Consider the following 27,992-nt stretch of genomic DNA (forward strand, 5'->3'; position numbering starts at 1 on the left):
ATGCAGGGGGTAATTTCCTTTTATTTTGAATTAGTTAGTTAAAATAGTTACATATCTAAGTTTAGAAATCACACAACAGAACAGATGGTAATAGATAATAGATTTTAAGCAGAATTATTAATAGTATAATCTCCAATGACACAATTACCGATGGTGACCCATTAAAAGGAAAATTGAACTGATATATTGTTCCCAGAAAAAAATAATTAATCATTTTGTTTTAATATACCATTTTAATGTAACATATTTACAGTATTTACTTTGACCAAAAAACTGTAGCTTTAACCATTTATTTGATTGTTTTTTTAAGTGAAATCATTATTTTTGTTCGTTTTTTTTTTAGGAAATGAATAACTGTATTAAAACTGCAAAAAGGCATATTCAAAGTCTGATTATATTAATCTTCAGCCTTATACAAATATCATAAACTATACCTTTGATCAATTCTGGTTTATAATCTTTGCCTAATAATTGTAGAAATTCTTCATAAAACAGTTTTGATTTTTCTCCTGGCATAGCACAATGGAAGTCTGGTTTATTTCCCTTTAGAATTGCGTACAATGTGAACTGCAAAGAAAATTGGACATGCTACTGAAAAAAATGATAGTTTGTTATAGTAGCAGAACCCACATTTTGAACACAACAATGTGTCCTATCCCTTTCACATTGCCTAGCAAACTCAAGAGTGTTTTCCTCAATATGCACATAGCTGCGTCGCATGCCATGACAACAAAATTCCCTAATGATGTACGCGCAATCAGATGGGAATATGAACTAAATCCGGATCGGAGCAGGTGTGGAGGACCCTTAAGTATACCATCATGTCGCTATAAACTATGTTCAAATACAAATATGTTTAATATTATATATATATATTGTATTCTTGCAGTTAATTGGTTTATCACATGTCATTTTGAGAATTTTTGCTATGCGAGCATTATTTGACTGATGACGTTCGGAAATCAACTTGATGTGCGCGCTGTCTATAACTGTTCTACTCCATGTCTAAAGTTAGAGCCCTGCCTTTTAAATGGCCTAGGTTCTCAGCCTAGCATTCGTCAATGATTTACAATGGATAAATTGAATAAAGTAGGTGTGTAATAAAACAAATAATGAATGTTTTTTATTTGATGGTTGGAGAGAATATTTCATTTGAAGAGAAATTGACTGCTCTATTTTCAACTCGGCTCCGCCTTGTTAAAAATAGAGCAGCCAATTTTTCAACACATGAAATATTCTCACATCCAAATCATAAATATTCATTACTTGTATACCAAACATGTGCATTACGAAAAGCCCTGGCACTACAGACATATAGACAAAGTTAATAATGTAATACCATGCTACAATGCACTAACCTTACCTGACTAACACATAGAATTTCAAACTGCTTGTCTTTGACACTTTTACACCATCGTTTACCACCATCGTCATCAAATACACGCAAATTTAAAACCTTTCTTGCACTGAAAAAAAACCCCAATTTGTTAAAATACTGAATAAAAGTATCTGTAACATATAGACCATTGCTATACCGCCGTCTAACCTGTAAAATTAAAGCCTCCTCGAAGAAGTCTTAAACTGTCTTAAACCTCTGTTTATGTCAATATGGCATCGTCGATAATAGACCTTGGTATTATTTATTGTGAAATGATACAACGATGATCTTATTTAGAAAATAGGTAGATTTTTTTTAAGCATAGTTTATTTTCCTTAGCAAAGACTGTTTTATAGCAATGGTCTAACAGTGGTGGCTTTAATACCATCTATCTGATAAAGTTGGCTTTAATCGGGGAGTTAAGACCATCAGTTAAGACTGTTTTAGCAATGGTCTAACAGCGATGTCCATCTATCTGATAAAGTTGGCTTTAATCGGGGAGTTAAGACCATCAGTTAAGACTGTTTTATAGCAATGGTCTAAGAGCGGTGGCTTTAATAAGACCATCTACCTGATAAAGTCGGCTTTAATCGGGGAGTTAAGACCATCAGTTAAGACTGTTTTATAGCAATGAAATAACAGCGGTGGCTTTAGTAAGACCGTCTATCTGATAAAGTCGGCTTTAATCGTGGAGTTAAGACCATCAGTTAAGACTGTTTTATAGCAATGGTCTAAGAGCGGTGGCTTTAATAAGACCATCTATCTGATAAAGTCGGCTTTATTCGGGGAGTTAAGACCATCAGTTAAGACTGTTTTATAGCAATGAACTAACAGCGGTGGCTTTAGTAAGACCGTCTATCTGATAAAGTCGGCTTTAATTGGGGAGTTAAGACCATCAGTTAAGACTGTTTTATAGCAATGAACTAACAGCGGTGGCTTTAGTAAGACCGTCTATCTGATAAAGTCGGCTTTAATTGGGGAGTTAAGACCATCAGTTAAGACTGTTTTATAGCAATGAACTAACAGCGGTGGCTTTAGTAAGACCGTCTATCTGATAAAGTCAGCTTTAATTGGGGAGTTAAGACCATCAGTTAAGACTGTTTATAGCAATGAACTAACAGCGGTGGCTTTAGTAAGACCGTCTATCTGATAAAGTCGGCTTTAATTGGGGAGTTAAGACCATCAGTTAAGACTGTTTTATAGCAATGAACTAACAGCGGTGGCTTTAGTAAGACCGTCTATCTGATAAAGTCGGCTTTAATTGGGGAGTTAAGACCATCAGTTAAGACTGTTTTATAGCAATGAACTAACAGCGGTGGCTTTAGTAAGACCGTCTATCTGATAAAGTCAGCTTTAATTGGGGAGTTAAGACCATCAGTTAAGACTGTTTTATAGCAATGGTCTACAGCGGTGGCTTTAAGACCATCTATCTGATAAAGTCGGCTTTAATCGTCAGTTAAAACTGTTTTATAGTAACCCGCTCCTGATCATTACTTACATGTATTCTCTTTCTTTAGGTGTATCATCTTTTGTAATTCCAACTAGAACACATAATCCACGTCCAATTGAACTCACTAGTTCACCACCAACTAAAACATGAAAGTATATTAAATATGGAATACTTAAGACATAGCAGGGTTTGAGACTAGCTACGCATCTCTACTTGATATTATGCACAATGTCAATTGTATAAAACTCACAATACAATCGGGAGAGGTGTGTAATTTCTCTGATGGTGCTTCATACCTTATGTATACCATGACGCACCCCTGCATCAAAAAAGTGACTTACCTTTATTTTTTATTATTAAATATTTCTTTATTTCATATAAAGCATTAAAAAGGGACAAACCAAAAATCATCATGCAACAAGTTACCACTAGTGGCCAAAGGCCAGATTGTGAGCAACTTTTACATGCATGTACCTTCAGACCAATAAAATATACAAAATTAGCAACATACAATATAATAAATTATACAAAGATGAGTGTTGATCAAGCGTTAAGCAGGCGGATAAAATAAGGGATTGGACCATTTAGATTTTTCGGACTCACCGAGATCTTGACAACAGGGTACTTTTGCTTTATTGTTGGATAGGGACTCTTTCTCTAGCTTTGCATGTATTTTGTATATTATTATTAGGAGATTTTCAAAAATTTGAAATTGCAGCTTGAAGTTGCGCAAATCGTTCAAATTGTGCATAACATACATACTGTACATGCATAGCCTAAACAAAAACAATAACATTTTCAAGAAGAGAATGAACCCTCCTGGTTCCATATCCTCATCACTAGCTACACCACCAGCCCATCAATCGAATCGATATTCACTTTGTATATGAATGAAAAAAAATATATAATATAAGCCTACATCACATATTGTAAGTAAGCATTTTACTTTTAACCGACCAATCAGAACTCTGAGAGTTGACGTCTTGCTCTACTCAAATAAATGTATTCGATAGATAGCCACTTCCGTGCATACACAGCCTCTCACTAGATTTTTTTACTGAGGGGTATTATATTATAAGACCATACCATACTGACAAGTAAGAGCATGCAGGTGAGGCAGCCAGAGTGTGGGCTGGGCTGATCTGATTGATTGATTGATGCTGATCAGTCTGGCTGACTGACTGACTGAGTCCATGCATGGAGAGGTATTAATTATATATACCTCCGCTCCATCATGGTGAGTCTGTGTCACTAAAAAAATCAATTAAATTAAATCCAGTGAGTGAATTTTTCGTTCTTATTTAACATTACCTGATACACTGGCCTTCGTGACACGTTGTATTACTACTTTCATCTTTGTTTAGTTCGAAATAATGATAAAAAACAGATTTTGAATTGTGCTAACAGAAAGATAAATATATACCGGTACACCTTCTGGCTGACCTAAAGGTGACCTATTATATGCTTCGATGAGCAAAATCGTTGCGGATCATCAAAATGAAAATAAGAGGAAGTTCTTATTTTACAATTATCCAACTTTATGTCTATTGCGCATGCGTTTTTGCTTATTCCTATGGAAACTCAAGCTTTCGTTGTTTTTGTCTTCAGGTAAAGCCAATGTATATGTAGAATTTTCACACTTTTCTAGTTGCATAATATTTATTTATTTAAATGCATTGTAAACATATGTATTTACTTTAATGGGTTATGAAATCCTATGTAATATTTATGTATGCAATCATTAAAAAAACGTTAATATATCTAGGTAGGCTACCGAGCCTACTACTCAGCTAATAAAGGGCAGGCCTAGGCTAGCTAGCTAGCTAGTATGGGGAACAGACGATCGGGACCACGGACGATCGGGCCCAAGACGATCGGGCCCAGAAAACGTGGTCCCGATCGTCTTTAGCGTTGGGCCCGATCGTCATACCAGTTGGGCCCGATCGTCCAGTGTTTTCAGAACCATGTTGGGTCCGATCGTCTTACCAGTTGGTCCCGATCGTCTTAGCGTTGGGCCCGATAGTCGTTTGTGTTATATAAAATAATGTGCCACATTTCATCATTTTTAATTCCTACTGCTAGTGTCAACGTGCTTTTCTTGCGTAATTGAGATTTTAATTAAAAAGGTTAATTAGATTTTTTTCTGATTTTATCATAATTTTCCCCTAACCTAATTAACACTACTGGTTTTAAGAATTTCTTACCAATACTCTCGATTTATGAATAAAATGTGATTGATTTGATTGTTATTATTGTGTTGTTTGTATTCGCGTATTTATTTTTTAAAATTTTCTGAGAATGTTTTGGGCCCGATCGTCTTGTTTGTTGGGCCCGATCGTCTGGGCCCGATCGTCTCTGGGCCCGATCGTCTTTCACCCTTGATGGGCCCGATCGTCTCACGATTTGGGCCCGATCGTCTTGAAGTGGGCCCGATCGTCTGGGCCCGATCGTCCGTGGTCCCGATCGTCTGATAACCGCTAGTATGCACACAACCTAGATATTTAAGGGCCACCGGGCGAATCAGAGACGTTTCGACCCACTTTAATAGGTTGAACCGAATGATTGTTACTAGGCCCTAGGCCTGTTGTATTTTCATTTCATTTTTTGTTTCAGTTTTTTGTCTCCATAAAGATACAATTAATTTATAAAAATAAATAGATAGGGCCTAGGCTAGATAGGCCTAGCTAGGCCTAGGCCTAGATATAAATCAATTTTTTACACTACAGAAAAGTTCAGTTGATTCCAAAACTTTGAAGAAAAATGACTGACGAGGAAACAGTAAAGCAAAGATCTCCAGAACCAATCAATGTAACAGTTCTGAGAGCCAGAAATTTGGTTAGTAGTTACATAAATTAAATACCACATTGATGTTTATTCTGAATGTTTTATATGATTGATTCGATTGTATTCAACTGATTGCAATAACTAAACAGTATTCTTATCTGATCTACTGGTCAACTTTTATATTGTGCTTTTAGAAATGTTTTTGCAAATATATAAGTAGTAAAAAAACTGTTTATTGTTTTTTAGAATAAGAAAAGAACTGTTTAAATCGAAATTTATATAACAAATAGAACAAATTTTACTATTAGTATTATTGTTTTTAAGAAAAGAAATGCGTTCTTTCCTAAATACTTTGTCACACCACCCCCCCCCCCCCCCAGTTTTTATATCCATGAGCAATAATGATAATAATTAAAAAAAAATTCAATTCAATTGAAATTTATATCATAATAACAATTATATATTGCAATAACAATGATTTTGATTATTATATCTTAATACTTTCAGCTGAATGTTTATTGTTTAAACATTTTTTTGTATTCAGGTATATTTATTCATAAAAATGAAATCAATAATACAACGGCAGCCAAAAGGCTGAATGAAAAGTAGTATTTTACAAAATTTGATAAAAAGAATATATAAATATGTATAATAATTAATAGTAAAACTAGTTTAAAAAAAAAAAAAATTAACACATTAAAATTTGTCCACCGGTAAGTTAAATAGTGCCAGCCTATTCAATATTCATTGAAACATCATCATTAATGAGTCGGGTTAAGAAAGGGACTGGTGAAGATCTAAATCTCTCTATACGACCAAACTGGATTTCAAATCGAGGCTTACACACAGACCTCAGGGTTCTGCTAATGTCACGAACAGGGGGAAGAATGCTTCTAAATGTATCAGACTTTATTAATCCTTTACCAAATTTCAGTAAGAGTTGAACTCTTCTGTTAACTAGCGATGGAAGTGGTTGTATACAGTGATATAATATAGTGGTATTAGCCATGAGCTGTTTTATTTTTATAAAATAAACAAACACATATATTTTGGTTTCAGCGTGGTAGTAAAGGAGATGTGTTGACGTCACTAGTGCGTGTTGAATGCGGTACAAATGCACTTGGAGAATCAAGTAAAGTTGACTCTAACGTTGATGTTGCTGCAGAGTATAATTTTAACACAAAAATTGATTGTACTTTTGAAGACCCAGTTGTTCTTGATGAAATAGCATTTAAACCTATCCTTGGTAAGTTAGGTGGTCTAGCCAGAAAATAGATTTTAAACCTATCGTTGGTAAGTTAGATGGTCTGGACAAAAAATAGAGTTTAAACCTATCTTTAGTAAGTTAGGTGGTCTAGACAGAAAATAGCGTTTAAACCTATCTTTGGTAAGTTAGGTGGTATAAACAGAAAACAGTTTTTAAACATATTCTTGGTATGTTAGATGGTCTAGACAAAAAATAGTATTTAAATATATCCTTGGTATGTTAGGTGATCTAGACCTATCCGCTGTAAGTTTGGTGATCTAGTAAATATTATAAATTTGACACTATTTTTCTATGAGCATGATTGACTGTGCATCTAAAGGTCTGTCTACACTACCAAACGTTATGTGACCAAAAAAATGTGGTGTCCCAATATATGGACACAATAATGTCATATCACTACCATATTTGGGCACATCACACATTTGTTGTCATTGAGCTAGTTTCAATTCAATTCAATTCAACTTTATTTCAGACAAACTGTCCATATGAAACATATAAATACAATAAAAAATAATACATAGCATTATGTGACAACCGTCATGGAGAGAGGACTAATACTTATTTGTTGACATATAGTGCCTCTTAAAATATGTGGATTATGTTTTGAGGTTTATTGGATGTAGACTGTAGACATTATTATATTATTGATTACTATAGTTTACAAAACAACACATTATTATGGCTATACTGATACTAGTTAACACACGTAAAAGTATACATGAGATTATATATACAAAAGTTCTGTCCATTTTCTATGCAACTTTGAATCTTTTAGAATACGAGAAAAAACACATTAATTAAAGTATTACAGCTTTTTTCAATTTTTGTTTTGAAACAAAAAATTGATTTCCGAATGTACTCATAGAAGGAGGGAACATGGTTATCAACAAACATAGCACTAGCACTACAGCTCCTTGAGCGTCTTAAAATCTTTCTAAGTGCGTTATTATAACAAACCTGTAATGACTTTATAGTTTTTACATTAAAATCGCACCATAAGGCCGCACAATACATACTAATACAGTATGACTTAAACAAAGTAATCTTAACATCTGTTGAGCATTTACTAAATTTCCTACAAAGAGAGTTACCTCTAATACATAATGATCGATATTGCCTTTTAATATCCAGTTCGTCCCTAGTATCATTGCTGATAACACAACCAAGTAGTCCGGTGGCAGGAGGTGGGAATCACCACCCGAAAGGGGAAAAATTGCCATCCAACTTTTCTAGACCAGAATTTTCCGTAGATTACGAATATGGAAGGTAATCGATCAGGATAGGAAGCGTTTTCGAGATATAAGGGGTCAAAGTTCAAAATTGACCAATTACAACAATGTATATGTATTATAACAAATTTATTGAAGCACAATTTGGTCTTTTATTACATTTTTATGATTATAAGTGTCTATTCAATCACCTTATGAAAAAAAATCCTTTGTAATTAAGGGTCAAATGTCAATATTGACCAATCATGAGAACGTACAGTACCTATAAACCAAATAAAAACTTATATTTAATAAAAATTGGATGTTTTCTCACCCTGTTAATCAATCATACGCAATGTAAAAGAGCGAATACATCATTTCATCAGTTGACCTAAGGTCAATTTCATCAGTTGACATAAGGTCAAAGGTCAACATTTTACTACACGTATTAGTTAACAAATAAATGCAAAGTTGTCCAAACTATGATATTGATGGTTTTACAAGTAATCAAATTATTTGATTAGTAAAGTTATGTTATTTCATTATAATTTTGATTAATATAATTATAATACTGTATTTAATCAAATCAGACTTTGATCAGGATAGGAAGCGAATAGGAAGAGATAAGGGGTCAAAGTTCAAAATTGACCAATTATAACAATGTATTATATACATATGTATTATAACCAATTTATTGAAGTTCAATTTGGTCTTTTAATACATTTGTATGGTTATAGGTATCTATTCAGTCGCCTTATAAAACAAATACTTTTCAATTAAAGGTCAAATGTCAATATTGACCAATCACACAATTTGCATATAAACCCAAATAAAAACTAACATTTAAGACAAAATGTTATGTTTTATCACTCTGTTAAGACATCTATCAATCATACACAATCAAAAGAGCACATTTATCATTACACAAGTTGACATAGGTCAAAGGTCAACATTTGAACAAGTGATATACTAAATAATGCAAAGTTATTCAAACTATGAGATCGATGTTCATAAATGTAATCACGTTATTTGATCAGTGAAGTTATGGTATTTTTATATTTTTTCTAGTGCGCATTATTTTAAATGTATTAATATAATACTGTAAAATAAATAATAAAATTAAAATTATTAATATTATTATTAATATTATGACGGTTAAAATGTTATGATGTTAAAATGTTACGCTGACCTTCAATGATTTGCCACTATACAGTTGCATTTATTAGGGCTACAATATTCGTTTTTGGAAAATAAAACTACTATTCATCAGAACCAGAGAATACCAATTCGTACAGGATAGGGCATAGGCAGATCCAGGTGGCCAAACTCAATCCTTAATTCACTACACAGACAGACCACAATTTTTATATAGCCACAGATAGTTTGGCCCATACAGGAAAGAGCCATACAGGAAAGAGTTTCCTGTACAAAAAAGATTCTAAAATAACCCATATGGATTTGCCCGAATGAACCCTCTAAGGACCCTTTTGGGATCTCTATGTGGTGTGCTACATAAGGCCCTGTATTAGAAATTAATATGGGGTAAATAGTTCATAGATGAACTATGGAATAAAACTAAAATGTTCACCCTCAATCTTTAAATAACATTTATGGATTTGCCCAAATGAACCCAAGGGCCGATCCTTCATGGACCTTTCGGGGTTCTCTATGTGGGTCTACAAGAGACCCTATATTGGAAATACTGTATGTGGGGTGAAAATGTGGGTTCAAATTAACCCAAGGGCCGGTCGTTCTCCATGGATGGATATGAAGCCCCATAATGGAAATATAAGGGTTGACACTGTGAGTTCATATAGACAGGCACTTGGAATAAAGCTGCCTGTGCACTCTCGATCCTTAAGGAACCGATTTGGATTTTGCCTAAAATGAAACAAAAGCAGGTCATCTATTTAGACCCTTCTGTGTTTCTCTACTGTATGTTCAGTTCTACATTTGGCCCCTGTATCGGATCAATGCATTTGGCTACATAAGTTACTGTGTTAGAAATATATCGGGTAACTAAAACTGTATTAAGCCATGGGAAAAGCCTGTCTGTGCACCCTCAATCCTTTTAAAAGGAACCCATATGGATTTGCCAAAATGAACCAAGGGTAACTTCTGAATTCTCTATGAACCGTACATTCCGTTTATTGGAGATACATGGATACCTGATTGAAATTGCTCAAATGTTTCTGAAAGACATTGTACTGTATAGTAGTAGTATTCCCCTTCCAAACCTCTTTGCATTAAATCCGCACGATAGGCTCTTATGTACAGGATTTCAAAGCAATAATCACACTTGTATTTTTCAAGCAGTATAATCTATTAGATTGAATAAAAATATCTATTATAAACAATTTGCCGTTAGAAATCTCTATGCCATGTCGTTATTTAGATGAGAAAAACAGGTCAAAGGTTAAAATTACAGAAAAATAGTGTTTCAGTCACTTTTTGAAAAAAATGTTGCATTATGGCAAGTATAAACATATATATTGTGAACAATTTGATACCAAAATTGGCTCCTTACGACAAATATTTATTAATTTATGTTTTTATAACCTTATTCAATTATGTCAAAGGTTAATAACCACACTTCCGGTCATTTTCAAGCAATGTCATCTGTTACACTGAATATAAATGTATATCTTGGGAACAATTTCCTCCTACTTTTAATTCTCTCCGACCTGCCGTTACTTAGATATAGCAAAAAGAGGTCAAAGGTCAAAATTGCTAAAAATGGGGTTTCCGGTCAATTTTACAAAGAAAGTTCTGTTAGAGCTAATATAAACATATACATTGTGAACAATTTGACACCAAAATCATCTCACTAGGTCCAGAATTTCTAGAGATATAGCATGTTTTTGTATTGGTCAATTTTGAACTTTGACCCCTTATATCTCGAAAACGCTTCTTATCCTGATCGATTACCTTCCATATTCGTAATCTACGGAAAATTCTTGTCTAGAAAAGTTGGATGGCAATTTGTCCCCTTTCGGGTGGTGATATCCCCCCTCCTGCCACCGGACTAAAGGTAGGTAGTGGATTGAACGTAATTTAGTTCTTTACCACATAGAACAGTAACATAATTGCCATTCAGTTTTCTTTTCAAAGTCATTAGCAAAATCCTCACATATGTTAACCATCTTTTGGAGGGCATCTAAAGAGGGCGCAAGTAACACCATGTCATCTGCATAACTTAAGTTGTTGAACTTTGTATTATTGAGCTCACAACCAAAATTACAATCACTAAGCATACTGTTTAAATTGTCAATGTAAACATTATATAACAGAGGAGACATAACACCACCCTGTCTAACGCCATTGGTAACTTTAAAACCTGAAGACATAGAGTTACCCCATCTAACAAAAAATCGTTGATTCTCATACCAAGATTTTAGAAGTCTAATAGCAATAATGTTTGTTTCTCTCATAATTAATTGCCTGTACAGTGACCAGTGATTGACTCGGTCGAACGCTTTACTCGCGTCGAGAAAACAAGTAAATACGGGGCTCCCATTCCTATTATAGTAATCCACTATCTGCTTAAAAACAAAGATACAAGTATCTGTTGAGTGTTGACTTTTAAAAGCAAACTGGTGATCCCCTGACTTAAGGGTATCTCCACAATAATTGATTAACAATGTTTCAAATATCTTAGATACAACAGAAGCAAGAGCTATAGGCCTATAATTATCCATACTCGTAATGTCACCAGATTTACTCTTAATTATAGGCACCAGTACAACTCGTACCATTTCATCAGTGACATGGCCGTGAATACACATAGCATTAAAACATAAACTAAGTAAAGTAATAACATGTTTTGAAGCATACTTCAAATGCTCTGCACTAAGCCCGTCAAACCCAGGGGATTTACCACTATTGAGCTTATTTATACTATCCAATATATTACTATCAATACAAATTTTATCATCAAAAGCAGATACATTAATTTCATTAAGATGTCTTTCAACATAAATTCTATGAGTATCATTGTTAACACAATTGAAAAGCTTCTCATAATGATCAGCCCATGTTTTACATATATTATTATCCCCTCTAACATCATTAATAATGTTAGATGAACCAGAAGATGAGTTGTTCATACGCTTTACGTTATTCCAAAAACTGTTAAAATCGTTATTAATATAAGAGTTCGCAATCTTATCAGCTCGAAGTTGCTCTTCATTCTGATGTTTGATAGTGTAGACAGAGCTTTATGTCATGTTCTATATCGGTATGGTCGACCATGCGCCTAATGGCCTGCAATTGATGTATGGTCGATACAGTATGCCAATATCCTCAACATCAAAATGACTATGGCACGGTTTACTGTGCCAAAAGAAAATACTAATTTACATACACAAAATGGGTAGGTAAACTGACATATTCTAGAAGTACTGTACCTGATATGGAATAGTATCCCATTCAATGGAAGTTGTACAGTCTATTTTGTACTTTTTTTCTATGGCACCAAACTGGGAATAGGTTCCAGTCCTAGCCACATGTTTCCCTTAAATGTGTAATGTAAACATTATTTAAAATTGTATTTATAAAAAAAAACTTTCTTTTTTTAGTCACTCTTGTCGAGGTTCTTCCCAAAGAGAAGAAACAAAAGGAAGAGCGAATAGCGCTGCTTGGACAATGTACTGTTGACCTCCTTCCAGTTTTAAAGGGTGAAGTCAAGTATAAGAGTACACTCATTGTTCACCCACTTGCAGGATCACCATTTGAAAACCTTCCCCCTGATAGCCCAAAGGTATGGTATTTAGTGTACATAAAAGTGTATCATTTTAATAGTGGAGGGTTTCATCTTTGTTGGCTGTGCATTGAATAAAATTAAATTGTATACATTTTTGTACTGATTTCCTCCATACACATTTTGACAGGTATTTGATAAATTAATATATATAGGCATATCAATTTGATCTCTGTCGCATGTACATATGATGTTCAAGAAGCAAACTTATAACATTCAAGATTTTGAAATGGGGAGGCCCCAGACACTAAGTATTTGATCCATAGGCCCACCTTCCCCCAGATGGGGCCTTGGGCGAAGCAAATTTAGGTAAATGATATCCCTAGATGGTCGGAAATGGTACTCTTGACAGTGTTTTGACTTGGTTCACTGTGTAGTCATTATTTTATTTTTTACAAGAGGTAAAAAAAGAAAAAAATTACCAAAAAAAGACATGGATGTTAAATTTTAGGGGGGGGGGGGAGTGGGTTCTGTACCAAAGCCTGTTTAGACCCTTCCTAAATCCGCGCCTGTATATAAGCCCCAGTGGTATAATGTAGGATGTCTGTATATCTAACAGAAGATTCAAATCTGGGTCTTGGTTATTTAATCCCAAACCGCCCAGTGACATACTGCAAATTAACCAATTAATTTAAGGTGAAAATTAAACAATCTGAGAATGAGAAAAAGATGCAAATTATAACTTTCAATTTTTTTCATTTTTGGTCACTTTTTCAGCCGGAGTTGGATGTGGTAATCTCTGTAAATGAACCATTGTTGACCAATGACCAGTTGCAAGAGAGCAACCTGATGACAGTGACAGTTGAAGCTGCTTATTCAGTACCAGAAGCCTGGAACCCAAGTGGTGCACATTTTCTTTACAATGTCACACTACCGATGCCAATAACGCATGATGTAAGGTTCATATTTTTCTGTGACATTTCAGGGCCAAAAGCCACCAGTACGGTTGGTAAGGGTTTGACCACTTTTTCTCAGAGGCCTTCGGCAACCCTCATGACGTTTACAAGTCCCTTAGAGTTTTTAACCAAGATCATTTAACCTGTCAACATTGTCACAAAACACAGCAGGGTCCTTGTAACACAAATCTGCTTCATTGGGACTGCTAGTGCTATACACTTTACAGTAATACAGTTTCTAGGTGGCCTTGTACCACTGAATATCAGTGATTAAGGGGTCATAAATCATCAGAATTGGTGATTAAGAGATTTTTCTACACCCATCCTTGACCCGAGTGAGGCTCTCCTCATCAGGGTATGACTGGGAATTTATCTAAGGGGCCTGCACAGAAATTGTTCTCTTTTCTTGCGATCACTACTACACTGTTGTCATATTTGTCCATGTGGTACACAACGAAGTTTTAAAATGTTCACCTGTACTGAAAGCATCATATAATGAGCCTGTTTAATGGAAAAAAATAACCAATCAATGATATTCTTTTATTATGTGTGATAGAATTTCCATTTTGATGAGTCATTTGGATTTTGTTTTTTAGTTTTGTTATGTATTTGTTCTTTTCTGATGAAATCAATGAAATATAACTAACGTACTGTACTATAGAATATCGTACATATTTTGTTTTACAATAAAAATAATTTGTTTCTGTTAATAGAGAGAAACAACCGTGGTTCTATCCAATGGTGTCTTGAAGTCTGCGTCTGACAAAGATCAACCATCTAAACAGAAGAAATGGGCAGCTCCAGGTGCAGCCCAGGGAGCTGCTGTTTATATTAACGACCAGTATAGTATATATCTTTTACCTTCGAACACAAGGCACACAGAACTCTAGTCAAACTGTTAGCAGCAATTCCAAGTCTACAGATAATGACATCGATTTTTAGTTGTCCTGTTTATCTGTTCATTTTCACTTATTTTCTAAATTTAATAATTGTCCAATATTCCTCATTTTTAGATTTGTGCAATCAATTAATTATGATGAGGAAGACGGTGAACTCAATGGCAAAGAGGTTGGTTTTTACTTATTACTGCACTTTAAAAAAAACAACCTATTTATTGAATACCTACCGTACTTTATTTCCTAGTGTTATTTTTAATTTTAAAAGGATCGTGACTTTCGAATCGAAGTTGAAACAGAAAAGAACCGCGTTATTTGGAACAGCGAAAGAAGATGTTATATGGATAAAACAGCAATCCAAAGGTAACATCTCAACTCAATGCAAATTTAGCCATACACACATGAATCACTGTATTAGACCTAAAACAGCTGTTAAGTGAACAATTAATGATTTGCGCTTAAACAACAACTGACACATTGTTTTTGACTGATGCTCAGTATTTAAAATTTTTCTGCTATATTTCTTGCCTTCTCACAAAATGTAGAACATTATTATTTGTAGTTCATATTCTTAACCAGCTAAAAACTATAGTATAACTGTCCTTTTAACACCCTAATTAGGGGATACTTAATATATGTTTTAACACTATAGCCAACCCCTATTAAATGTACATCTCTATTAAGGGACACTGAGATGGGTCCTGCAGGTATGCCCTTGATTAAGGCTCTACTGTAATCTAAACAAAATCAGTAATCTTTATCTTGTCTATTTTAGCCTCCAAAGTAAGATTGCGCAGACAAGAGTTTGGCCAGTTGAGATAATGAGAACACCTATGCCTGCTGCTGCCAAAGCTAAAGGCAAAGACGAGGAAAATCCAATTTACTTTCATGGAATTTCATATGTGAATTTCGCACCATTGCTATACCCTGGAGGTTAGTAAACAAATATAAAACACACATACATCCATGCCATTTGATAGGTTGATGTTGTATCACTTGCCATGCATTAAGGTAATATTTCATTCTTCTGTTGATGAGATAGGCTTGTGAATAATGCTCGATCAAAATCCAACCTGTAGTATACAAATAATGAATGTTTATGTGTTTAATTGTGAGAATATTTTATGAGACAAGTTAAATAGAGCAGTCATTCATTATTTGTTTTATAATACCTACTGTTCTAATATAAACTTACATTCTATGACTCCATCTTGAATTATCATCCACGGCTAGGAAGCTAGGCCATTCAAAAAGGCAGCGCGCCAATTTGAATTAGGAAAGGTGACAACGTTTAATTATCAAACACAAATCTGTCGAGAGGTGGACACTATGTTAAATTATTGGATTCTATATATCATTTGATAAAGTTATTGTTCTTTACTTCAGTTAAAAAGATCAGAGGTGCATTTAGAATACATTCTTTCAATGACCAAGAACTATGTGAAAAGGTACATATACAAGTCTCTTTAATGTAATGGCTGGCATGTTTCTAATTAAGAAGTATTATACACTATCAAAAAAGTGTGATGTGCCCAAATGGTAGTGGTATGACATCATGTCCATATATGGGCACATAAAAGAGCATAAATATCTGCCATCAAAACAAATGAGAATCTAAATAAAAAGAAAATCTAAAACGTATTTTGTTATTGTTATGTAGACCAAGCGCAAAGGTGGTTTAGCTGAAGAAGCTGTCCGGTTGGCTACTGCCATGCATAGAAATGCTTCACCATTTGTGAAAGCAGCTGGCAAAGCAGGCAAAGATGATAAGGCAGCCAAAGACCCAAACAAAAAGGTAAAGTATACAAATCTTTGTGTTGGGAACAGTTCTGAAAATTGTTATGTCAGGACTTGCGTTCTGAGCAATGATTAACCTACAGATTCACTGAACCTAGACTGCTACCAATGGTGAGTTTTCGCATCAGGATGGACGACAAAATGGGAAGTTCAAAGTGTCTTCCATCCTGTTAAATGGTTTTCGCACGATGATGGTAAGCCTTATCCTAGGCCACAGACCTCGAACACTTGACAAGCGTGTTTGAGTAGGTTCTGCATTGTAGCCAGTCCAGGATGAACTAAAAAATCCTAATCAAACCTTATAGCTAGCTGCCAGTTTTGGAAAGTCGACTGATTCATCTGATTTACAATAATGAACAGTCTATTGTTTGAAAGAGTTACTTATATGAAACTGAGGAAATTCAGTTTAAAGACACCTTCCCTACAATTTGTGACGTTTTGTAATAGGACCATATAGTATTATTTTTACATTAAATATAGTTTGTGATCTTAAATTAGATCTAAAAAACGTAGGGAAGGTGTCTTTAAGCTATCAAGTTCTTTATTGTTCACATGAACATTGTAAGTATACGGGTTTACGTCCCATCAATAGGCAATGAGAGTAAACAAACTTGCCTAAGAATACAAGCAATATGGCACAGACATGACTCACACATGCTAGTGTGTATCCCTTACCTTTATGCCATATTGCTCTAATGGATCCTACTTCCTACATAAGTAATACCTATTCCAAGAAAAAGTTACTTACGTTTTCTTGACAAATCTTTACAGCAACCTTCCTCAATGTTAAAGACAGCACCAGCCTCTGAAGCTGTTATAGAAACTGAGATACCACAACAACAGAACCTAGAAGGTCAACAGTATGATGAGGCTAGAAGCTACATTTGTCTTGAGTTCTCATTGGATAAGCCTATAGTACCAAAGCGAGAGCCAGAAGAATTAGCAGAGAAGTAAATATCATGTCATTATCATTAGTTCCTTTTCATCACTTTGGGACATAAGGCCACTCTTGTGGTTTCCATACATTAACAAAGTTATTCAACTGGTAGGTTTGTTAGGCCAAGTGATAAAGACATGGGGCTACAATCCAAGTCTAAATGCAAACTAGAAAAGTGGTGGTGGTGGGTTAATTAACAACAAGAGGAAAATCATCAAAGGCAAGTCATAAAAAGAGACTGGCCTCCTTGGATACAATAGTAGAACCACTCATCTGTGTCAACCCTATTCAGGGACACATTGTCATGGAAATGAAAGAGGGAAAATATGGCCAACCCCTATTATTTTTAAGTGAACAATTTGTTGGATCCTGAAGGTTTCTTTCTAACAGAGTTCTATTGTACTTTCTTTAGTTTCAAGTTTTATAAACATAATTTTCTTTTTCCAGAGTATCGGAGTACATTCCACCGAGACCATTGTTTCCTCGCAGAACAAATGGTGCACAGAGGGCAGTAGATGACTTTCATCAACAAGTTGGCTCTATTTCAAATTTGGTCCTAGAAGAGTTCAGAGGCTTGTTTGCAGATCAATTAGACAATGGTGAACTGCCGCAAGGTAATGAGGCAGTGGAAGATAGACGTAGAAAACTGATCTATGAACTCAATAGCAGTGGCAAGTATTTTGCCTTTAAGGAACAGCTTAAGGTTTGTTATTTTTAAATTCAGGCACAGGAGAGTATACTGAACCACTAACTCAATATGTGTGGCACCTTTCACATTACATACAAACATTTAAATAGGATGATCTATAGACATGAAATAATTAGGAGAGTTCGAGTGGAGTCATGAAAAGCAGGACTTTAACCTAAAACTTGTAAAAGAACTGCAAACAGTTTGATGATGTAAAAGTTCTTGTATCCTCTTTTCAACTTCGAATAGTGGACAGAATTTGCAACCACGAATCATTACAATCAGTTCCTCTCGCGCACATTACAATTCTGTTCAGTTGCTTGAAAGTCCACATAAGTGCTCTTGCACCAGTTCCTTTCACCAAAGATGATTTGAGTCATGTTGACCTAAGGTTGCAAAGTGAAGGATCTTAAATTAACATTCAATTTCTTTACAGCATTCGGTGGTTAAAATTGTACGTGAGAAATACTTAAAAACCTCAACATTCACAGATCAGGAACAATTACAGGTAAAACATTTCTTTAAAAAATTGTTTTATATTTTTCAATTGACCATTTAAAACAAAGTTTGAAAATATTCCATCAACTTTAAAAGGATGCAATAAACTTGTCATTTACTCTTCATATTCTAATCCCTGATCAATAATGTGGCCTCTAGGCTGTTCATAAAAAGACTGACAAACATGGATCAAAACATATTCTCCTAGGCTGAATTAATAAATTTAAATTCAGGCTGTATATGTTTATGAATGCGACCTTTGTATTGAACATGGACATGGCTAAGCCTAATGGTTGTGATTTTAAGAAAGTTGAATGTACTAAATTGATTGTTTTAAACAGGCTTTTTTGAGTGAGCTGTATGTGTTTCTTGTGGATGAGATGCATACCGGAATGGGTAAAGTGCTGTCATTAGAAGATGAAACTCCAGTGCCATCACCACTCATGGACAGCATGCAGTTAAAACATTTTGCCAGAGAGGCAGAAGTGAATGAGAATTATGAGTTGGCTGCAAAATATTATCAAGAGGTAAGTGTACTCTAGTTTATAAAAAACCTAATAAAAAAAAAAATTTACAGTCCACAGAACGTACTGTATAGACTTTGTTTGAAGGTTTGAATGGGGAAATCAATATTCTCTCTCCTGAAGACGATGAAAGCATATTGATCGAAACGTTGATTAACTTGACAGTTCTCTTCAAAACTTCAAGGAGCAGAATAACTTAATAATGCTTTCGTATAGGTGTGTGAAATTTTAGGTTAACAGATAAATTAAAAGACACTGTTCTGCAGGATAGTCTTTTATAGTAACTGGCTTGACTGCCCATACCCCATTGAGTCTCAAACTATAAAAAGCTGTTTCGAATAAAAGGTTTTGTGCAATCTAGCACTGTTCACTGAAGTACGGCCAGTAATAAATGATTACTTCTGGTTATGTTTTCTATAGAGATTGGCTCAGAATCGAAATGACGCTGATAATTGGTTTGACTATGGCACCTTCTGCTTACTGATCAATGACATCACAAAGGCAGAAGAGTGTTTTAAAGAGACAATCTCAATAAACCAACAGCATTTATCAGGCCTTCTCTTGTATGGAGCTGTTTGTGCAATGGAAGAACGTAATGACATGGCCGAGACGTTCTTTGAGGCTGCTACAGCAGCTTGTCCTGACAGTGTCCTTGCTTGGACAATGCTGGGTAAGAAGTGCAAGATGTTGACTGATTCTGTTGACAAATTCATTACTGTTAAATTGATTTTTAACATACACTATAAGAATAATATATTTTACCACAATGGCCAACTCCTATTCAGGAGACACCACTATTAAGGGGACACTTTGTTGGCTCCTTAATAGAAGTTCTCAATTAAATACCAAGAATGCACCTAATAAAACCAGAATATAGAACAGCTTTAAACTGCGAACTTACTTTTGGTCAAGTTCCAGGTTGGTTTAAACTGTATGTTTTTAATTCTCTTCTCTGGAAAAGTTAAATTTCTGTGTAATTACCACCTCAATACAATCCAAATATTTATTTTAGTGTTAGGTGTCTACCAAAAAAATAAATAAGTATGTTGGCATGAGTGTAAACCAGATTGACCAAAGTTTTAACTAATAAGAACCAACTATGGTGAACTTCTAATGCATATAGTTTAATCAACATCACCTGAATATCCAGGATTTTGTGCACTCTGCATCAGTGGCGTAACGGCTATGAGCATTACTGGCTAAACCCAGAGGTTATGGAGTCCCCTGAGCAGTGCCCAGAGGAAAAACAGGAATTAAAATATATCGAGCCCTCCAGCTTTAGAGTTCCTAAACCAGGGGCCTTAGGCCTCTGCGTTACGCCACTACTCTGCATGTTTGTTACATGCTGTGTGACTAATGTAAGAAAAATCTACAATTTAAGCGCTAGTAACTATTGAAGCTATTCATGCATCACTAACTTAATTGTAGATGTCCTGTATTGATTATCTGGAAGCTACTAGTGTAAACTCGTCCATAAAAACAACTCTCATACTTTCTGATACTTATTTCTGACTTGTAGGTTTGTATTATGATGGTGTTGATAATGACATACAAGCAGAGTTTGCTTTCCTCGAGGCCCAGAAATTGAACTTTGCTCATGCTGTAGCAAAGCAAAAGCAACAGATAGCAAAAGATCAGGCAGATGCCTCAATCGCTAAGCCCGTTCCTCCATCAGTCATTTCAGTAATTCCCGAGGCTGGCACTGGTGATGCAACAGTTGACAACCAGCCTGATACAGGTTAGTCTTGAAGGTGTGATTTTTTGGCTAACAGCTAACAAATTAACTACAGGGATACTCATTTTGGTTATTTTGGGCTCCCACTCAACTTATTGAAGGGATAAGGGGCTGTTGTTAAGCCTGTTTTCCACTAGGCTAAATTTTCCGCTCTACCCTTTCCACTACAAGAGCGAATAGCTTGGGTTCATTTCGTGTCTGCTGTGGTTTTTTCTCATTTCCTGAACCATGATTTGTTGCAAACGCTTTGCTTTGCAAAAAGTAAAAACAATTTGAACTACTAATTTCACTGAAGCAAAAAACTAGAATTCATCGCAGAGAGGATTTGGAAAATGGAAACATGAATACACACACATGCATATAAGCCGACGCCTTTTATTCGCACGAACAAATTCGTCTAGTGGAAAATAGGCTTCAGCAGTGGTGTGTGGACTACATTGCTAGGCATACATAAATCTATACAAACATTTTTAACATAGAATGAAAGATTGATCTGACCTGTATTGGAGATTCTCTAAACCCTAATGGGGTTAGTAACAAGAGACCATATTTGAGATGGAATAACCACCACATTAAATCAGTGAATTTATTACCTCTGTAATTAAGTAAAATATGGATTAACTAATTTTTGAATAAAATAAAGGGGAGATAGATTGATTTCCTACTAATTTTCTTTTGTTATAAAGATGTATTGTCCCCCTGAAAAAATAATTCTTAAACAATTTTTTTTTAATATTCCATTTTAATGTAACATAATAGTTATCCACTTTGACAAAAAATTGGATCGAAAAAAAATGTATTTACCTAAAAAAAATGTAATTTAAAGCAAAAAATGGTCAAATTGGCTGCCAGCCAATGAATTTTTGGTTGAATTTTACCATTTATTTTGTCATATTTATAAGTGAAAACATGATTTTTTTCGGGTTTTTTTCTATTGAAGTGATTAACTTGATTAAAACTACAAAATAACATATTCAAAGTCTGATTTAATTAATCTTAATTTTTCATGTTTTTGAGGGACTTTAAAGATGTATTGTCCCTTGAAACACAAAAAAATGAAGGTCAAAATATTATAAATTTAAATTGGCCATATCAAAGTAATATTAAAGTTTTTCACTTTAAGTCGAAAATTCAAGCCAAAAGCAACAAGTTTACGTAATTAACAGGTAAATTAGTTTGATTACATTTCGTCTGGAAAATCGTCGCGAGCGAAAGTAAACAAAGATTTCAAACCACGAGTACGCATTATGCATATGCTAATTACGATTGTTTACAACTCGTCACGGTTGAGAAGGTATTTTCACACAGATCGTGAGGAAGTTTTATGATTATGCATACAGAGTAGCCAAACAAGCGCGTTTCATTATGGGATATGTTTTGATCGAAAACTTTGACTGGAAGTCAAAGTTATTTTTTTAACAAAAAAACGTCTGTATTTCAGTTCAATGATTTTTTTTCCGACAAATTTTTGGTGATAGTTAATAACTATTATGATACTTCAAAATGACCCACCTTTTTTCGAAATCTGTTATTTTTTATTTTTTTGGAATTAGTCAAAGGGACAATACATCTTTAAACTAATGTTTGCTTTTAATCCTGTAACTCTTGGTATGATTTTAGTTTCATTTTTGTTGGATTCTTCTCTTAATGTTCTATAGTTTCACCTACTGTATTATAGAAACAAACATGATAGAAATACAGTAGGAGAAAAATTTTTAAAAGACAGAAATATCCAAAACAAACTTACTGGTAATCAATGCTATGCAGTGTTCTTCTGAAACAATTTATACCAGTAAGATTTACCAAAATAAATTGGCTCCCACCCTAAATTAAAAATGGTGCATGAAACTGTAACATAAATAAACACTTGTCTAGTAGTGATTGGCTAGGCTACACAATAAAGATATTAAAACAAGAGCAACAAGGATATATATTTTGATTGCTAAAGGTTACATAGGATTCGATATCTTTCCTAATAATTGTTTGAAATTGATTTGGTTTCCAAATTGAGAGAACACTGCTATGATTGAAGAAAAAAAGAAGAAGAAAAAAAATTTGCAAATGATGCCACATATGCATCACATTCATACATTGTATGCAATGAAAATGACTATACAAGCTATTCAGGTTGTTTATTAAATTTTTCCTTTAACAATGTATTATTTTGTTTACTAATTGATTGCTGTTTAAACTTTAACCTTGCATTTTTAAACGTTGCTTCAGGCAGGCCACCCCCAGTGCCACGAGTAAGCAAGACGTCTGCCACGCCAGACGGCAGACATTTATCTAACTCTCTGTCTAAAGACAGGCAGGGGGGAATTGGCAGTAAAAAACGCTTATCTATTTCTTCTTCAAAATCAGGTTTGATTATTAAACAATATTATTTTAGAATTTTACATTATCACACCTATAATATATATTTAGTATTTTCCATGGATGTGATCGGTTATCTGTTATGATGTTGCCAACAGTACATATGTACTCAATTGAGATTCAAAATAATTAAAAATTGAAATTACTAAAATGAGCCAAGAGATATGCTAAGCTCCATAATGATTATTTTTATGTCTATGTTATTTCTTAAGCTAATCTTTTATTGAATATTGAAGCAAAGCCATAGAGATATTTATACAAGAGAGTCTAACTCCAACTCAATCACATCCCAACCTGTCACATAAGTACATGTCCTGTTCACATAACTTCACTGTTGGGTAGTTAGTTCTCTAGTTGTATAGTACCTCTATGAACAAAGCTAAATTTCATACTAAATTTACAGTACATCCATGTTAGATCCAGATCCACAAATTATTTAACACACAAAAAAAAAACGTTAATTGGCAACTCACCTAATAGTGTCACTTAGTTAGGCACTGTCATTCACTGCAGTTCAACATCACTATTAATCATTTTACTATTTTCTTTTCTTGCTTCCATCCATTTGTGTTGCATATATGCTTGATCTATATATATTATCACTTGTATGTACATTCCTTTTACTACTTTGTTTCAATCACAAAATTTGAAAAAAATAGCAAAACATTTTGCTCAATGTTTGGACATGTAACGTGTACTGCATGATTAGTAAATTAAAGTAAGTTGTTTGTCCGTTAAGACTCAAACCTACAACCTCCAGATCACTCACTTAATATTAGACTGGTAAGCATGTGCTTAATGGATAAGTTTAGATTTAAGCAATTGGTATACTACTGGTATATACTGCAGAGTTCTACAAATGTAGCATCTTGATTCCTGATGAATCAGAATTCAAGAATGCATCCATCTTCATTTTTTATTCACACAATGAACTTTTTAATTGCATCCAGTAAGGCATGTCAAACCTGTAGTTACAAAAATCATGGGTACCATGCACCAATGTTATGAATGAATTTTATTATATATATATTTTTGCATTTCATATACGGTAATCGCACTGGACCAAATAATAAGTTTAAGATCTTCCAATAAAAACTTTACCAGACCTTCAAAACTATCTAGTGGGAACGCTATAACTCACTGAAACGATTTTTGCTTTTCAACTTAAAACAGCCATGAAAGCCCATGTGCGAACAGTGTTAAGATTTCCTTTCCTGAGGTCTCTGGTATTTTACTAAAATAAGTCCAGTGCGATTGCATAGTTGACATGAAATTATTTTATATGTTTATGAATGAAGATCTACTATATTATAGTGACATCTATATTGACAAGCTCTTTAAATGTTCTAACTGATTTCTTCACTACAGCTGCACTGAGCAATGAAGGATTGCGCTCTAAGAGCCAAGGTAGTGTCAGTAAAGCAGGGAGCAAGCCTGTTACCCCTGAAGCACAAGAGCCGGTCAGGGAGCCTACACCAACACCTGAATTTAGCATTTATATTATGGCTGCAGAATTCTTGCTTGAAACCAAAGCCATGCAGGTAGATATTGAACCGGATTGTACAATTTTAAAACACAAGCTCAGCACAAGTACTGTATATCCTTGCAATGTTGATGGATTTATTTTGTATCACATTGTCTTGGTAATTCTTTTCCCTAAATGTTAAAGTAATATTAAATGGTTATTTTCAATGTTTGCTCTTACCAAAATTTGTATTTAATGAATGGAGAAACCATGCAGTCTTTCAAAAACATATTCACCCATTGTACTATTGAATCTTTGACTAAAAAAAATGAACATTTTAACAGAATGATTTTCTTTGCTATTGAATTAAAACTATAATATGTACTGTTTCAGCAACCTTTTAATTGCCATATTTCATTTCTAGTTCTGTGAGAGAGCTCTAGCCCATGAGTTACTTGCCCCTAAAGGTGGACCAAGTGCCACTTATTATATTGCATTAGCAAGACTAAAACTACAAAAGAAGGAGCTGGAAGAAGCAGAAGAAAGCATCAAAGAAGCACTAGTTATAAGCAATCAGGTAATTATATACAATGGATTTATATTTATTTTTTGGACATAACAAGGGGTTGAACAGGAGTCTGCCAATTCTTGTGCAATATCACATGTAGCGATGTTCAACGTCCTGCAGTTAAAAGCATCTACGGATGACAACAGTAACTTGTGTTACAATAATTTTTTTCCCAGGATCCAGAAGCATGGTCAATTCAAGGACATTTAAACTACTTACAAGGGAACATGGCTGAAGCAAGAAACTGCTATGAAAGAACATTATCATTTATTGCTGATGCAAGAGAAACACATGCAATATACCTACGATTAGCTTCAATATACCTACAAGATTCTAAGGTAACGATTTGTTTCATCAAGTCTGGTAAAGAGGACCTGAAAACATTTGTCATTTTCTGTCGAGTGCTTTATATATTCTATTGAGTATTTGTAAAGTTGCATACTCAATGAAAAAGTTTGCATTATTTAATGTTTAGCTTTCAAATATAAAATCAACCGATGTTCTGTTCTGCACAAAAGACACAATATACATGTGAAAGCATTTGAACAGTACAGACTGTGGGATGTGTAGCAATTAATATAATAGTTCCGACATCAATGTCAACTTTTTAACCATGGAGTAATTCTCTAAAGCCGATTTTCCACTAGGGCGAATTTGTTCGCGCAAATCCAACGTTTCAAAAAGAAAATAATCGCCTACACTCTCTTTTCACTACATGAGCGAATAGCTGCGACGTTCATGTTCCTCACGTGGTTGCTAAGCTCTGATTGGTTGCGCAATATTTCACTTCGCAAAAAGTAGAAACAATTTGAACTAGTAAATTTCGCTGAAGCTGAAGAAGGAACTAGAATTCGTCAAAGAAGGAAGTATGACTTGAATACGCATGCGCATAGCATGACGCTTTTGATTCGCGCGAAAAAATTTGCCTAGTGGAAAATCGCCTTTACTTTGGAGTTTTGTTTAGCTGAGAAATTCTTGCCGAGAATGAAATAATTCAGTTTAGTTCCTTATTTCTAGTTTCATGAAGCAAAGAACACATTTTTACTAGCATGTAAGAGATCTCCATCATGTGTTTCCTGGCTTGGTGTTGGAATAGCTTGCTATCGGGTGAGTGACTTTATTTAGTTTACTTTATACTTAATAATATTCATGAATGAAGGTTCCTATACGTGTTAGTAGTAGACAGGATAAGAATAGGACTATTCAATTTCATGTCTATTATTGAACAAATATTTCAAGGTCAAGGATGTCATCTATGGTGACATCCAGAAAATCAGTTGGAACTCAGATTTAGAATAGTGTAAGTGTAGTACTGTAATATTTGTTCAATAATGAACACAAGTGTTGTTGAATAGTATTATTCTTATCCTGATGATTATGATTATCCATTAGATTGATCATGCTTAAAATTCTCACTATATAAATCTCGGTTGGGGTGACCTTTTCTCATTCTCACAGATTTCCTCATCTTTATCGTTTCAAATTAATTAATTAAATTTCAGTATATCACCGGGCACTTTAAAATTTTATTCTGTGCCTGTGATTTTCACATTATTACCCCAATTATATTGATCAAACACGCATGGAAACATACTTCCATAATGTTGCAGATGGTAATCAGCGCAGTTGGTGCTTTGACCTAACCAGGTACCCGGTCCTGGGTGGGGAGAGGCAAATGTGGAAACAGGCAATGCGTCAAGCATGCATTGCAACTCCAAATCACGCGATCAGAAGTCCAACTACACCACACATTACTAAAACTAATCTACACCTTTTCAGCTTGGTGAGTTATCAGAAGCAGAAGATGCCCTATCAGAAGCAAATATATTAAATAACAGTGACCCATTGGTATGGGGTTACCTTTCACTGGTGTGTCTGCAGACAGACAGGCAACTTGAGGCAGAGCAGTCATACAAGTACGCCCTCAAGGTCAACCTCCAAGATGAAGAGCTTCTTGCCGAGATCCATAGTCTTCAAGAACAGGTTGGATTTGGCAATCCACAGTTCTAAGCTATCAAGTTATTCAGATAGAATACCAGGCATTAAAGGAAATTGCTGGTTTTGTAGTCAAAAAGTGGTAAACTCTTGTCAGTTCAAGTCTTCATCCATGTACTGGACTTTTTTTATCTGAATGGTAAAAGTTATTAAAATGCAAGCTTGTTTTAATATAAACATATGAAATAGTCCAACTAAAAAACAATACACTGTCCTTAATTAAATTCTAGAATAAGACTTGCCTTTCAATTGCATTCTTCATTTCCAAACGATGGTAAGATCTCTTATTTACTTGGTTGTAAAGAGCATTAGAATTTAGAAAAATAATTTTCAGCAAAAATTGGTGTTTGAAAAATATTTTATCTCTACTGTAACTGGACTCCCAAATCTTTATATACTAGACTGCTGTAAGTAATGCAACGTAATGTATATAAATGTAATTAAAGATTAAGTTGTACCGACGATGAAGCGTAATATAATAATTAAATTTATAATTAATTATAAAAAAAAAAACTGTATTTAAAATCACTTCAAGAGTACATTATAACTGGCTTCCCTTTCCATCAATAATTGTAAATAATATTTTACCTAGTTTAGTGTTTGTTTCAATATTAATATATACAAATAAATTTTAACTTTATTTTAATTTGTAAACCTACAAAATGGTATTACTGTAATCCCAAACCAAGTCTCTGAATTATAAAACTTTATTTTATAATATAGAATTTTGAAAATTAAAAAAAAATATTAAACATATTCATTTGATATGTACAT

General features: G+C 34.3%; 2 protein-coding genes across 2 annotated transcripts in view; one reads left to right on the top strand and one right to left on the bottom strand.

Annotated features, from left to right (window-relative positions):
- The window catches only part of LOC144852727 (uncharacterized), a 46,445-nt gene extending 42,179 nt beyond the window's left edge, over positions 1 to 4,266 (bottom strand). Inside the window, exons 1-4 of the mRNA XM_078710686.1 lie at positions 4,140 to 4,266; positions 2,877 to 2,967; positions 1,364 to 1,466; positions 435 to 567 (exon numbers count right to left, since the gene is read on the bottom strand). Of these exons, the coding sequence (XP_078566812.1) occupies positions 435 to 567; positions 1,364 to 1,466; positions 2,877 to 2,967; positions 4,140 to 4,182 (370 nt within the window). The 5' untranslated portion in view covers positions 4,183 to 4,266. The remainder of the gene's footprint in view (positions 1 to 434; positions 568 to 1,363; positions 1,467 to 2,876; positions 2,968 to 4,139) is intronic.
- Positions 4,267 to 5,553: 1,287 nt separating this feature from the next.
- Positions 5,554 to 27,986, top strand: LOC144852716 (cilia- and flagella-associated protein 70-like). Its single transcript, XM_078710671.1, has 21 exons — positions 5,554 to 5,663; positions 6,672 to 6,858; positions 12,665 to 12,846; positions 13,564 to 13,740; positions 14,456 to 14,583; positions 14,756 to 14,810; positions 14,907 to 15,001; positions 15,414 to 15,571; positions 16,025 to 16,086; positions 16,299 to 16,433; positions 17,207 to 17,385; positions 17,820 to 18,075; positions 18,497 to 18,568; positions 18,900 to 19,085; positions 19,503 to 19,752; positions 20,602 to 20,820; positions 24,559 to 24,731; positions 25,080 to 25,232; positions 25,400 to 25,561; positions 26,241 to 26,330; positions 27,003 to 27,986. Exons 1-21 carry the CDS (start codon positions 5,589 to 5,591, stop codon positions 27,231 to 27,233), a joined length of 3,225 nt encoding a protein of 1,074 aa, XP_078566797.1. The 5' UTR covers positions 5,554 to 5,588; the 3' UTR covers positions 27,234 to 27,986.
- The last annotated feature ends 6 nt before the right edge of the window (positions 27,987 to 27,992 follow it).

The sequence above is a fragment of the Antedon bifida genome, chromosome 9 (genome assembly GCF_963402885.1).
Source record: "Antedon bifida chromosome 9, ecAntBifi1.1, whole genome shotgun sequence".
Classification (NCBI taxonomy): domain Eukaryota; kingdom Metazoa; phylum Echinodermata; class Crinoidea; order Comatulida; family Antedonidae; genus Antedon; species Antedon bifida.